Source organism: Gymnoscopelus braueri, assembly GCF_963280865.1.
Source record: "Gymnoscopelus braueri genome assembly, chromosome: 6".
In the NCBI taxonomy this organism is placed as follows: Eukaryota; Metazoa; Chordata; class Actinopteri; order Myctophiformes; family Myctophidae; genus Gymnoscopelus; species Gymnoscopelus braueri.
This window is the reverse complement of record NC_137607.1, coordinates 16,367,222-16,382,423: the sequence shown is the minus strand read 5'-3', so window position 1 is coordinate 16,382,423 and position 15,202 is coordinate 16,367,222. Positions and strand designations below refer to the sequence as shown.

Here is a 15,202-nt window from a genome sequence, read left to right as displayed (position 1 = left end):
GCATAGTTTAATTGATATTGATTTATTAGTGCATTAAATTGCCCTATCCACTTTAATGGAAAAATGAAAAAACCTTCAAGTATTTTCGAGTTTCAAGTATTTTTTTCTCAAAACCCGTAAGCGCTAGAGTTACAAGACTTTAAGGGGAGGTTTATAATATTGTCTGAAATTATTGCAAAAATAATTACACCAGTCGGCCTCATGGTGGCGCTATAACAGCCCCCTTTACGTTTTGGCCTATAACTCTTGAACCGTAGGTTGTAGAATAAAAATCTTTTTTCCCTAGATTCCTTGGGTCATGACGCAACTCCCCATATAGGCCACGCCCATTTGCGTCAGGATAGATTTTCCGCCATTTTGAATTTTCTTCAAAACACACTTTTAGCTCCTCCTCCCACATATTTTCTCCAAATTTCACAAAAATCGGTACACATGATCTCTGGACCCATGCAATAATCTGGACTGAAACAGAATTTTGATAGTCCATACCGTTCGTCCGTAATTGGCTTCCAAAGTTAGCGGGAGGGGCCTGTTTTACAAAAAATGCCAAAAATCACGAACGAAACGTCCAATCGATCCCAAATTTGAATCACATGTCAAGGGTGGTTTACTCAACGAATCCCCAAAAGCATTTCCACTTTGATGATTTTTGGGGGGATCAATCCTCTCTAAATGAAACGCAAGTGATCTCAGGAGTTATGTGACAATGTAATTGGCGCAGCCTCCGACGGTATTCCTCCCAGCGTATTCCTAGAGCCGCAACCACACTTTGCAATTGCCCTGAATTGCGACGCGTCTAGTTTGGTATGCTGTCTTGAGAAACGTAGTTACTCAATACCGCCCCCATCTGGCAGAGTCAGGTTAGGTCAACAGTGGCTTGAGAGACTAGTGTGGACATTGCAGAAACCTGCCTACAAGTGACATCATCGATGGGGGTTCCAAGCTAATAGAAACTACAGCCTACTACAGGAGTATACAGCAATGGTGCGATCTTACAAAGAGCATTAGTGAGGAGCAATAGGCTCTATGCACAGCAGCCATATTGGAAAGAAATTGGGCCCCTTCCTTACTTCCTTAACAGGTGTTACCAATGATACTAATGAAGGCTCTGTTCCATTTAATGTAGCACAGTGGTTCTCAAACTTTTTGATTTCAAGGACCCCCTGCAACTCTGAGAGTATACAAATTATGGGTCCATTTGGTTCCATTTGTACACTCTCAGAGTTACACACCTGTAAAGGGCCATTTTGGAACCCCCTCAAGGAACCATGAGGGTCCCTGGACCAAACTTTGAGACCCACTGTAGCAGAGTTTTTCCAGTGAGCCAACATGCACAATATCAGCACCCTGACTCTGTTTGACCTGAATGGAACAGAGCCTTTGTTAGTATCATTGGTTACACCTGTGAAGGAAGTAAGTAAGAGGCCTAATTTCTTTCCAATATGGCGGCTGTGCATAGAGCCTATTACATGAATATAAGGTTGAAAATGGGCGATGTGCTTCTTTAATCGTTGTGTGTGTCGTCCTTCTATGTCAAGTGTACAGTGATCTCAGCGGTTCTCAACCTTTTCAGGCCGTGACCCCCGAAATAATCATATTTGAACTGGGGACCCCCCACCCTGACAAGCAGTTGAGAATGAGGCGTTACATTTAGTTTTACTCTGTTCCACAGATAAAAATTGTGAAACTAGCTGATCTACAAGCAGATCGGCTATTTTCACAATTTTGGACTCTCTTATATTATTTGACAATTTGGGCAATGTTTGACCAGTTTTTGTAGTATACTGTAGTTTGTAGATTACCCTTTTATGCAGTAATGGTCTTAATTTTTATTATTAAAAGTATTAAAAAGGTCTCTAAAGTCCATTTAGCCTGAATTTTCATTTTGTTTCACTCCATTATTCAGTCTGAAAGCCCTCTCAGTGCAGCCGTTTTTTGAGATGGGGGCGTGGCCAAAGGGGGACTCTTTGGCCGATTGGTTCATACTGGATTATCCAGATCCCGATTGGGCCGGGTAGATTTTCACCCGAGAAAACCCCACCTTTGACAGCATCACCAGACTCTGAATGCGAGGCTATCGATTCAGGGGCTGGAGCCAGGCTACCTTAAATTGTCACTTCACTGTTATCTGGGGACCGGGGACCCCCCCCCGGGACCCCCCCCCCCCCAGAGGGTCCCGACCCACAGGTTGTGAACCACTGATCTCTATTCATGTTCTGTTCATTGTTGGAAGTAGGGTGAATAAGCAGATTCTCTGAGCAAAACCTAATCTAAGTTCAAGACCGAACAGATCATATCATGATGTCTAAATCTGTAGATGACTTTCCTCTACAGGGTCCCCACGGTCATGAAATTCCTGGAAATATTTTGAAATTGAAAAAAAAATAATCCAGTACTGGAAAAGTTTGGGAATTGATCAAAGGTCCTGGAATTTATCAAGGGTCCTGGAAAAATATTTGGCTATGCATTGTTTTTGGCTATTGATTTTGTTAATACAAAACATTTTCATAAACATGTATAACATTACACGAAATATATAACATAAGTAGTTTTTCGCCGAACGGGCTGTGTGATGGCATATATTATTTAAATAAAATAAGTCATACGGATGCCATAATGAGTCTTCCAGTGAGCTATGCCCTAATTTTGCACGAAATTTTGAATGACATTGTACTATTCTATATTCTATGCTTTATTTTTGCTACACTGCCTATCTTTGGGCATTCTACATAGGAGTAAGAGACACATTATTGCGCTGAATGATTGTTATATAGGCCTGGAAATTGGGCTAAATATTCTGGAAAAGTTTTGGAAATTCATTGCTAAAAATGTGTGGGGACCCTGCCTCTATTACTGAAGAGCAGTGGCGGAAAGTACATTTACTTAAGTACTGTACAATTTTGAGGTATCTGTGCTTTACTTGAGCATTTCCAATTTCCAATACTTATACTTGTACTCCACTGCATCTCAGATCCAAATATTGTACTTTTACTAGTCTACTACTTTTATTTGAAAACTTTAGTTACTAGTTACTTTGTAGATTTTGATTATTATTACAAAACCGCGACGTATTGTGAGCTTGTAGATCTGCTATTTTCAAAAGATTGTTATACACGTGAAAACTTGAAATGGTACATTCTGCATAATGCGTACTTTTACTTTTGGTACTTTAAGTACTTTTTGATGCCAATACTTTTGTACTTTTACTAAAGTCAATTTTTAATTCTGGACTTTTACTTGTAATGGAGTATTTCTACATTGCAGTATTGATACTTTTACTTAAGGGACAACTTAGTTTTTTTACAACAAAGGTTTATGTTTTAGCTTATAATTAAAGTAAATAAAAGATGAGTGTTTTCATTTACTGCTTTCTATAGTTTTAGCAATTTTCGCGATCTTTTTTACAATGTGCTGGGGCGTTCGGGCAGGTGGCTAAATATGTCTTTTTTTACACAATAACCCGGCGATTTCTTTATTATTATTTACAGTAGCTCTTCTAGCCCCCAATAACTTACACCTGGCCATCAAAGACCACTGGACCTTTTTTATTGTGTAAAAAATACATATTTAGCCACCTGCCCGAATGCCCCGCCCACTGTAGAAAAGATCACGAAAATTGCTAAAACTATAGAAAGCAGTAAATGAAAAATGTTTAACTCTCATCTTGTATTTACTTTAATTACAAGCTAAAACATAAACCTTAAAAGTTTTCCTTTGGGCGGGAACCCCTTTTTCTGACTATACCTTTCAGGACGGGAACCCCTTTTAGGGTTCCATAATTTTTTCGTAATTTTTGAATATTGTTTTTCAGAAAACTTAGCCTCAGGTCTAAATGGGTTAAGTAAAAAATGTGACTACTTTTTCCACCACTGCTGAAGAGATACTTTTTGTTTGCAGTAAAGCCATGTGGTCAACCTGGTGATGCGGACTACGCAGATTTCCACCTTGTGACGGGAGAGGATTTCGTCTTTGGGTCAGAGGTCGAGTACACCTGCCAAACAGGGTATGATGACACATTTACTATTATATAGTAAATGTATTATATGAATATTATTCATTCACATCTCTTTATGGACACTTGTTTAGTCTTTTGTCCACTGAATTAAGCAGCATGAAATGTAATATATATTTATTTTGACTTGTTACAATGAAACCGTTGACATGTTGTATTCATTCACATTCATAGCTACCAAATGGTCCGTGGGTCCAGTAAACGCCAGTGCACGCTTAATGGATGGGATGGTGCTGACCCAGTATGTCAGTGTAAGAGCGCACGCACGCACGCACGCACGCACGCACACGCACACACACACACACACACACACACACACACACACACACACACAAACACATGCAAATCCAGCTTCTCTTTGAATGAGTAAACCTAAGGTTAAAATGGGCAGCTGTGAAACACTTAATAATGAATCCAGCTTCTATCACATGAATGCTATAAAAACAAACAAACAAACAAGTCATTCTTCACTGACATGAGTCTTCATCAATATCTGCATGTCCCCCTGTCACATCTTCTGCTCTTTCCAATTCTAAAAATCAAACATTCTCAAGGACTTAAGGAGCTATACCCAGCAAGCACAATGACGTCATGATGACGTTATGATGACGCCCGGTCATCACCCCGGTGACGTTCAGGACTAGGCCAGATCACAGCCCATATGGGGATGATCTTTACGTCATTTACAGGACGTCATCACCGGGACATCATATGGACATTTGGACAGCAATTTTGGGTGATGAGAAATGTGTTTAGATGACGTCCTGGAAGTGACGTTTTTGTGGTCAGGATTAATTTTGGTTGAAATCAGGTGATATTCTGGGCCAGATCTGACTTGTCTTGGTTTGACTTGATCTAGCCCCAATCGAGACGTCACTGATTGGTCCGGGTCCTGACTGTGCTTGCTGGGTATCTTTTGAATTCAAGGTTTCATTTCCCCCAAACTTGGTGTGTGCCATCAGTGGGACATTGTGTGGATGCTCCCAGAGTTATGTGGTAATATTCCTCTTAAAGGGATAACCCAAAAAAATGGAGACTTGAATACATGGATAGTTTTTGTCACATTCCTAAGACAATAATTTGATGACAAGCCGACCAGTAGGCAGCGGTTCCGCTATGATTGCAAGGGTTTCTACCGGAACCCCTGCCGGTCATCAAATTATTGGCTTAGGAATGCGACAAAAACCAAAAAAAATATCCATGAATTCAAGTCTCCATGGGGTGACTAATCGATAGAGAAAAAGTCATTTTGGGGGTGAACTATCCCTTTAAGGATGCTACAAAAACGTAGAACTCCTCGAACAGTTTGAATAAGTTGACATTTTCTACTTCTTGTCTAAAAGTAATTCAGTTATACTGATGTATTGAGCTTGGACCTCTTTTGTTGCTGCTTGTGGCTATTTTTAAAACATATTTACTGCTAATAAAAAGAGGATGGACACTGGTGCTCCTTACATCTGGACCTCTCATACATAATAGTTGGTCTAAGTATCTAGCTCTGGTAGAGATGTTAACCTGCTTCCTGCACATCCATCTCTGCATCTATATTCATTTGAATGGTCCACATCTATTTCCATTACCTGAACCACCGTGGTTGTATTCTCTCTGTCTGTCTCTGTGCTTCTGATGGTTGTAGCATCTGGGGCCAGATGCATGGAGACAGATAAAGACATCACTGTATATTTTATTCACATTAGTGATGTATATGTGGACTTAGCTTACATGTGCCCAGAGATAGTTTAGTGGCTGAGATGTGACCCTACGTTAATTTCCTCTACCGTTCCTCTCTTAAACCATTAAGAGTGGGAAGGGAACGCATCTGTGTCATTTTAAGATGTCTTTGGCTATTCAAAAATAGCAGATATACAAGCTCATAGCGTGGCACTATGAGCTTGTAGATCTGCTATTTTTTTAAACATTGTGAAAATGTGTGCAAATCTATGAATATATATACTGTATATATATTTTTAAAGCTATTTTTTTTTACTCAAATCTTTGCTTCTGGGGGGGGTCCCTAGAACAACATATTTTGAGATGGGGGTCCATGGCCAAATACATATCATGTTGGGGGTCCTTGACATGAAACAGTTTGAGAACCACTGATATTATAGCAACATACGTTTTTTTTTTTAAACTGTAAGGATTTAGAAAACATTCGTAGAATCAAAGAAGCAGAAGCAAAGATTTGAGTTAAAAATGTTTGCTTTGAAAAAAATATGGGTATATAAAGATTTGCACGAATCTTTACGATTTAAAAAAGAATAGCAGATCTACAAGCTCATAGCGCGGCACCGAGTGCCGCACTATGAGCTTGTATATCTGCTATGTTTTAATAGCCAAAGAAATCTAAAAATGACACACAGATACGTTCCCGGTCTTAATGGGTTAAACTGTCTATCTCTCAGCTCATATAATGTGTGTTTCATTGTAAACATTTGCAGAGGAGAGGCAAACTGTCCGCTGACCATACAAAAAACTAAAACTACCATAAAATATACTGTGGAGATTCACCTGTCTGGGTAACTCATTTGGTAGAGCACCCGCCTTTGGACCACAAGGTTCTGGGTTAGATCCTGAGCACCACAACCTCAGTGTATGAGTAACTTGGCTAGCTAAGACGTGTGGTAGTTACTGGGAGCTGATTTTAGGTGTTGTAGAGGGAGAAGAACTTCTACCCCCAAATGATCAATTCGGTCTCATGGTGGCGCTATAACAGGTCGCTTCACAAACTGGCCTATAACTGTTGAAGCGTGGGTCATACCGTCAATGTTTTCGCCAACTTTCCACCATTTTACCCTTTCGTCAAAACACACTTTTTGCTACTACTCCTGCAGATTTTGCACAAAATACCACACATCATGAACATAGCATCCAATCGGTGTGACACTTTGCATAAACATCCCCAGTAGAGTAGACTGGGACAATGTATTTATTTTTTAATTGGCTTCATTTGGTCCGGACCGGGGAAGCGTTTCACTGTTTCAGCCCAGCCCTGCACATGAACTCTGCAGCCGCACTGAGGCCCCTGCTGGAAAGCATCCCAGCCCAAACATTAACGTAACTAATAATTTGGCCGCGCGAACCGGAAATGACCGTAATAATCCTAAAACGGGAGCGAAAATATTTTCCCCCCAGAAAAAAACAAACATTTTATTTATTTATTTATTTATTTATTTTTGGCCCAGCGGCCCACTGGCCCAGCGGCCCACCGGGCATTTGCCCGGTACGCCAAATGGCCAGTCCGCCGCTGGCTACGTATAAGAGGTCACTTCACGCTTTGGCCTACAACCCTTGAACCGTTATAGGCGTTTTCATGCGTATTGTTATCAAACCAATTAAGGTTACAAACTGATACATTTTATTATTATTTTTCCCTTGGATCAGGCAGCAACTCTCCATACAGGTCCCGCCAATTTGCGCCTCACAAAACTTTGTCAAAACTACAGAATTTGTCCAAAACTCACACATTATCTCGGGGCCTCTAGAATTTCTAGTATTACAAGCTTAGGTGCCCAGAACCAGTGCAAACCTGTCAGGTCTTCATCAATAAAAACTTTCCCAAAAGGGTGGTTGGGCGTGGCTCCAATTAGACCATACTTTTACAATTAGTACTTAAAGTGTTTACTTCTCCACAAAGCTGCCCTAACATAAATACCTTTTATAATGCCTGTTAAAAATACAATAGTAAAATAATAAAATGGAATCATTAAGTCACAGACCTTTCAGTTGAGGTCATTGATATATTAGTTTGCATAACTGACCTCAGTCTCCCATTTCATCACATTACTGTTCGCATCACTGGCTGTCAGGCTGTCTTCAGCTGCTTGTATGATCTGTCTTCTTGTTATCACGTGTTCTCTCTATTGTAACGTCTCTCTTCTTGTCTCTCTCTGTCTCTCTGGTCTCACCTCTGTTGTGTATTTGAACATGGCAGATTGTTCCAGTAACCTCGGTATACAATATCAACAGAGGCCGTGGTTGAACGACCAGCTGACGGCCTCCAGTGAGTTTACTAGATGGAATTATACATACCACTCCTACTATGCCCGTCTGGGCAATGGTGGTTACTGGTCCCCTGATACCAATAATCAACATCAGTGGTTGCAGGTAAGGAACATAGAGAATAGTAAAAACTGGACATAATATCTACTAATGTTTTTGGGGGAAAGAGGAAGAAAAGTCTTATGTAACAAGCAGATTTGGCATTTATGTGCACTATAATAGCTGTAAAACTTACTAATTACAATAATAATAATAATAATAATGATAATAAGAATAATAAGAATGATGAGGATGATGACAAAAATAAATAAATGCATTTGTGTGGGACTCAAAACAAAGTTACATATACAGACATATACTAAATAAAATAATGACTTGTGTTTGTACGCAGGTGGACCTGAAGCGTCGTAAGACTATCACAGGCATCATCACCCAGGGGGGCAGATCATATTCAACATCATATTATGTCAAATCCTTCAAAGTGTCCCACAGTGATGATGGTCAGTCCTGGACCGCTATCAGAGATGCCAAAAGATCAGAGGTCAGTTCAGCTGGACTATCTAGGACTAGGTCATTGCTCACTGAAGTGTATTCTAGTGGTTTGCTGCTCAGACAGTTTAGTTGAAGTGATGAAAGGAGGTGAATACTTTATACAAAGTACACTTTTTTCTGTTTGTTGTAAAATTATGATTATGATCCCCCTCTTGGTGGTAAATCTAGCATACTGTAGGCTACTACAATAGGTGGGAAAAAATAAATCACAGTTTATGTATGGATGAGTATGGACATGCTATAAACCTACTATTGTACATTTAGAGGTTTCAATAAAAAGGTTAAAAAGTACAAATAACTAAACAATTTACAACAACATTTTCACTTTTATCCCACTTTTTGTAACTCAGTATGGAATTCCAATGCCTACAATAATGAGAGCATTTAAAGGAGCACTTCACCCATTTTCAGCCATACATTCATGTAACTAGAAGTTCGGCCCGCTGCGCGGGCCTCACATCTAGCGCCCACGCCCGGTCAGTGAAGACCCTGCGTGCCCCGTATAGCTGCTCAAACTCCTGGGCAAGATTTGCCAGAAATAATAATTCTGCTCCGACACCAATAGACACAGCCGCTGGCCGCCGGTCACGTTACTGCAGTGATACATTGGCTGGCCCATGCGCACCTTTTACAAAGCTAAAGCTGCCTACTCCTGCATATCAATGGTCCAAGTGTGACCTGTAAAGTACCGTAGTCTGTAGGAGACATTATCATGTCCTAAGAGGAGTCCTAAAGAGAATGTATCCTGTTCGGCCCGCTGCGCGGGCCTCACATCTAGCGCCCACGCCCGGTCAGTGAAGACCCTGCGTGCCCCGTATAGCTGCTCAAACTCCTGGGCAAGATTTGCCAGAAATAATAATTCTGCTCCGACACCAATAGACACAGCCGCTGGCCGCCGGTCACGTTACTGCAGTGATACATTGGCTGGCCCATGCGCACCTCTCTCTCTCTATATATATATATATATATATACCCCCCCCGTTGACAAAACGGCCCGGAGGGTGGTGGGCCGGTTCGGACCAAAATGCCAGGGCTGAATTTCGGTCCCAGTCCGGCCCTGCTTGACTTCTCATACAGAGACAGTTCCGCCGCCAACACAGGCTGAGTGAGGCACACATTTTAGCTGTTCATAAACGATGTACTCGGGACTTATGTTCAATATGAGCGGATGGTACGAATACATGGACCACGGGTCCATTTTGTTCATCTCTACCCTCGCGGAGTTAAATCTAGATCGTGTGGGGGTGGGGGGGGGTGTGGTCGCCAAAATAAATCCCTCATAATATGGGGTCGTGGTATAAAAAAGTTTGAGAAGCCCTGTGATAGAGAGAAACGTTTTGTCGCGTCTCTCTCTCTCCATCTGCCGCACACACACACACACACACACACACACACACACACACACACACACACACACACACACACACACACACACACACACACACACACACACACACACACATTGCTCCTTCGTGTCATGTCTCTGTGTCTCTGTTTCTCTCCGTCCCTCTCTGTCTCTGTCCATGGCCCTGGCAACACTGGCGCGTACGCTTGTTTTTTTCTGCTCGAGCCACGCGATGTTGCGTGGCTTTGTGAGTGCGTTTGGCCAGCATGTTTATTTTGCGTGGTCCCATGGCTGCGCGCAAAGTTTTGTGTAGTAAAGTTTTGTGTCGTGTCTCTCTGTCTCTCTCCCCCTCTGTGTCTTTCTTTCTCTCCCTCACTCGCGACTCTGACCGATAAGTTTCGTGTTGTCTCTCTGCCTTTCTCTCCCTCCTCACTCTCTCCATCTCCCTGTGTCGTTCTCTGTGCTGTGTGCTCTGCAGGGGGAGGGGCTACTGGCAGTAGATCTGCAAGGCAACAACACGTCGACGCGCGAGGCGTTGTTAGCTTGTAGATCTGTTGTCCAAGAGACGTGACCAGTGATTTGCATAAGTCACTGGTCACGTCGGAAGTGATTTGCATAAGTATAGGGACATAATGCGTTGCATATTAATTGTACAGCGTGCAAGTACAGTAACGGTATGGGAAGCAGCTGGTGTTACAGGCAGAATATTGAGTTTTTTTTGTGGAAAGTGTGGAGTTAGTTGGGCCATGTGTCTGCTTGGAGACTGGTCCCATGCACTCGTGTAGACTCCATGAGTGTGCTTGTCAATTAATGTGGCAAGATTGGTCCTCACTAATGCTCATTTTAAGATGTCACCATTTCTGTATAGTCACTCCCTGTCTCATTAGTAGGCTTTGGACAGTTCAGAAACCTTTTCAAGCTATTAGAAACTACAGCCGTTTGTCTTCCTGGAAAGTTACAATGCTGAAATAGAAGCCACTGTTCTTGCATCAATAACAAATAATAAGAAGGGGAAAAAATGAAAAAGAAATCTTGTTTGAAAGTACCAAACCTGCCTACTCATTGGATTGCAGGTTTCTGAACTGTCCAAAGCCCTCCTCTGAAACACATATATAAAATGAACATTAGTGACGACCTATGAAGATAAGTTTTAAAATGGGTGAAGCTCTCCTTTAAGTTGCGCAAACAATAGTAAGTGATTATTTATTTATTTTAAAGTGTTAAATAGCTCTATTTAACACTCTAGCAATGATTACACTTAGTAATCATTGCTAGAGTGATGTAACAATCATTACTAGTGATGCGTGGGTCGGGTTTTTTGTGCCTGTCATCTCGTGCCCGGCCTCCCGAGGTACGAGGTTGCCCTCTGGTGGACGAACAGACACACACACTTCACAATTGCAAACACCTCCTAAATATGGACGCCCATTCATTCACAACAAACAATATATTGCCCATTTTCGCTAATATGTGTCAAGATTTCAGAGGTCAAGATTTCAGAGGCAATTATGCGGGCTGCGGGTGTTGCGGGTCATCAACACCACTCTCACAGGCAAAAAAAAAAAAAAAAAAAAATCTTGGCACATGAATAAATCCCTCATAATATGGGGTCGTGGTATAAAAAAGTTTGAGAAGCCCTGTGATAGAGAGAAACGTTTTGTCGCGTCTCTCTCTCTCCATCTGCCGCACACACACACACACACACACACACACACACACACACACACACACACACACACACACACACACACACACACACACACACACATTGCTCCTTCGTGTCATGTCTCTGTGTCTCTGTTTCTCTCCGTCCCTCTCTGTCTCTGTCCATGGCCCTGGCAACACTGGCGCGTACGCTTGTTTTTTTCTGCTCGAGCCACGCGATGTTGCGTGGCTTTGTGAGTGCGTTTGGCCAGCATGTTTATTTTGCGTGGTCCCATGGCTGCGCGCAAAGTTTTGTGTAGTAAAGTTTTGTGTCGTGTCTCTCTGTCTCTCTCCCCCTCTGTGTCTTTCTTTCTCTCCCTCACTCGCGACTCTGACCGATAAGTTTCGTGTTGTCTCTCTGCCTTTCTCTCCCTCCTCACTCTCTCCATCTCCCTGTGTCGTTCTCTGTGCTGTGTGCTCTGCAGGGGGAGGGGCTACTGGCAGTAGATCTGCAAGGCAACAACACGTCGACGCGCGAGGCGTTGTTAGCTTGTAGATCTGTTGTCCAAGAGACGTGACCAGTGATTTGCATAAGTCACTGGTCACGTCGGAAGTGATTTGCATAAGTATAGGGACATAATGCGTTGCATATTAATTGTACAGCGTGCAAGTACAGTAACGGTATGGGAAGCAGCTGGTGTTACAGGCAGAATATTGAGTTTTTTTTGTGGAAAGTGTGGAGTTAGTTGGGCCATGTGTCTGCTTGGAGACTGGTCCCATGCACTCGTGTAGACTCCATGAGTGTGCTTGTCAATTAATGTGGCAAGATTGGTCCTCACTAATGCTCATTTTAAGATGTCACCATTTCTGTATAGTCACTCCCTGTCTCATTAGTAGGCTTTGGACAGTTCAGAAACCTTTTCAAGCTATTAGAAACTACAGCCGTTTGTCTTCCTGGAAAGTTACAATGCTGAAATAGAAGCCACTGTTCTTGCATCAATAACAAATAATAAGAAGGGGAAAAAATGAAAAAGAAATCTTGTTTGAAAGTACCAAACCTGCCTACTCATTGGATTGCAGGTTTCTGAACTGTCCAAAGCCCTCCTCTGAAACACATATATAAAATGAACATTAGTGACGACCTATGAAGATAAGTTTTAAAATGGGTGAAGCTCTCCTTTAAGTTGCGCAAACAATAGTAAGTGATTATTTATTTATTTTAAAGTGTTAAATAGCTCTATTTAACACTCTAGCAATGATTACACTTAGTAATCATTGCTAGAGTGATGTAACAATCATTACTAGTGATGCGTGGGTCGGGTTTTTTCATAACCCGGGGCGGGTTATGAACCGCGGAACCACGGAACCGAACCCGCCCCAACCCGCCCCGCAAAACGATATACGTATAAATCAACGACTCTGCCCGCGTGACCCGCGGTGAAAAAAAAGAAGATAATCTAGCCCCATTAAGTACCTCTCACTCCACTATACAGCTCCGGAGCTGTATAGCGGAGTGAGAGGTTCTTAATGGGGCTAAAGATAATCATGAGTGAGTGTGAGTGAACTGCTGCGCGACACCGTACATCGCAAATCAGTATAAACAAATTAATGTTTTGGCCTTTGCATCTCATTCAACCTTAATATGCAAAGCCTACAGCTTGTGTTTAGTTTTGTTAATGTTATACATGAATGATGGCACAAGGGAGGTTGATTACTTGCCTTAGTTGCCTGAAATGTGTGTCACCAACTTTCGCCACTAACACTTTATCCATTGCAGACAGACAGTCACTGTGCTTGCTTGTATAATATCCACGACCCATACGAGTTCTGGTTTTGACAGGTTTTATTATCGTCAAGTGCGTCCAGCTTGGTTCAGATTCTATCACTTCGGGACCCCGGTTCTGTTTATCATTACTCCCGAGCGAACCACCCGTACGCAGCGCTGATTGGGTGAAGCAGCTGTGTAAAGCTTCATTTGTATGGCGGTGTTGTTGCGTATCGAAAATAGCAGACATACAAGCCCACAACACGGCGCGTTGCAACGTGTTGTGAGCTTATAGGTCTGATATTTTCAACGCACAACACCATGGTACGAAGAATAGGCTGATCTATCGGATAACTGCAGCACTGTGAGACACAGCAGCACCATCAGGCTGTCGGGAATGAACCCACACTGACATTGTCAGTCAGATCATGATGAAAACTTTAAATAATTTTGATGGATTTTAATGGTAGTTTTATCCAAATATTAATATTAATATTAGGCTTAAATGTGTTTTTTTTTTGCCTGTGAGAGTGGTGTTGATGACCCGCAACACCCGCAGCCCGCATAATTGCCTCTGAAATCTTGACCTCTGAAATCTTGACACATATTAGCGAAAATGGGCAATATATTGTTTGTTGTGAATGAATGGGCGTCCATATTTAGGAGGTGTTTGCAATTGTGAAGTGTGTGTGTCTGTTCGTCCACCAGAGGGCAACCTCGTACCTCGGGAGGCCGGGCACGAGATGACAGGCACATCTCTGACCTCGAGAATCCCAGAATGGATTCAGTGCGGAGTCTCTCCATGGGTCATCCACGCTATTTCGGGGGGGTACAGGCTCCAGTTTGCATCGAGGCCCCCCGCTTTTGTGAAAATCATTTTCTCAGAAGCGAGGGGCCAGGCAGGCGACATTCCACAGGCAGAGGTTCTCTCCCTATTAGAAAAAAGAGCCATAATAGAGGTACGGACATCAGGTGGGTTCTACTCCCACTATTTCTTGGTCAAAAAGAAGGGGGACGGGCTACAGCCCATCCTAAACCTAAGGATGTTGAACTGGCACCTCAAAGTGTTACAATTCAGCATGCTGACCACTGTGTCCCTGCTACGCAGAACGCGGCAGGGAAAGTGGTATTCGGCCATCGAACTAAAGGACACTTATTTTCACATTCCGATTTATGTACCGCACAGGAAATTCCTGCGGTTCGGATTCAGGGGAAGGGTCTTCGAGTATACGGTACTGCCCTTCGACTCGTACTCGTCAAATGTACAGTCGCCGCGATGTCACTAGAAAGGGTTCGGTCCTTTCAGTCATGCCTTCTGCAGTTCCAAGTGGGCCACAGGGTCACCTTCAGAACTTGCATGAGAATGACGGGTCTCATGGCCTCGGCCATCGCGCTAATACGCATGGCAAGACTGTACATGAGACCGTTTCAAATATTGATGACGGCACTGGGGATTCCCAGTCACCGTCCCTACAGCAGAGTGCTAGTTACACAGGAAGGTGTGGAAGCGCTTGACCAGTGGAGAAAACCGGGTTTTCTCTCCACAGGCGTAACTATAGGAATGATCACCTCCAGAGAGGTGATCACCACAGATGCCAGCCTGACAGGGTGGGGTGCCACCTACAACGGCAGGATAGCCAGGGGTGTGTGGGACCGCCGACGGCAGACCCATAAACTACCTAGAGCTCCTGGCCGCGTTCCTGGCCATACGCCACTTTCTCCCATTCCTGCGAGCGTGTCATGTGTTGGTCAGGACAGATAACATGTCGACGCTGTGTTATATCAACAGGCAGGGAGGCACAAGGTCTTGTATGCTGCACGAGCTGGCACACAGACTACTTGTCTGGAGCGAACCACGACTGCTCTCTCTCAGAGCGTCACA

General features: G+C 42.9%; 1 protein-coding gene across 2 annotated transcripts in view; it reads left to right on the top strand.

The window, feature by feature from the left end:
• LOC308087244 (sushi, von Willebrand factor type A, EGF and pentraxin domain-containing protein 1-like) overlaps window positions 1-15,202 on the top strand; it is an 86,874-nt gene that overhangs the window by 58,386 nt on the left and 13,286 nt on the right. For both annotated transcript variants that reach the window (XM_080430990.1, XM_080430991.1), the window contains 4 exons: window positions 3,898-4,003; window positions 4,187-4,263; window positions 7,947-8,119; window positions 8,406-8,555. In XM_080430990.1, the coding sequence (XP_080287116.1) occupies window positions 3,898-4,003; window positions 4,187-4,263; window positions 7,947-8,119; window positions 8,406-8,555 (506 nt within the window). The remainder of the gene's footprint in view (window positions 1-3,897; window positions 4,004-4,186; window positions 4,264-7,946; window positions 8,120-8,405; window positions 8,556-15,202) is intronic.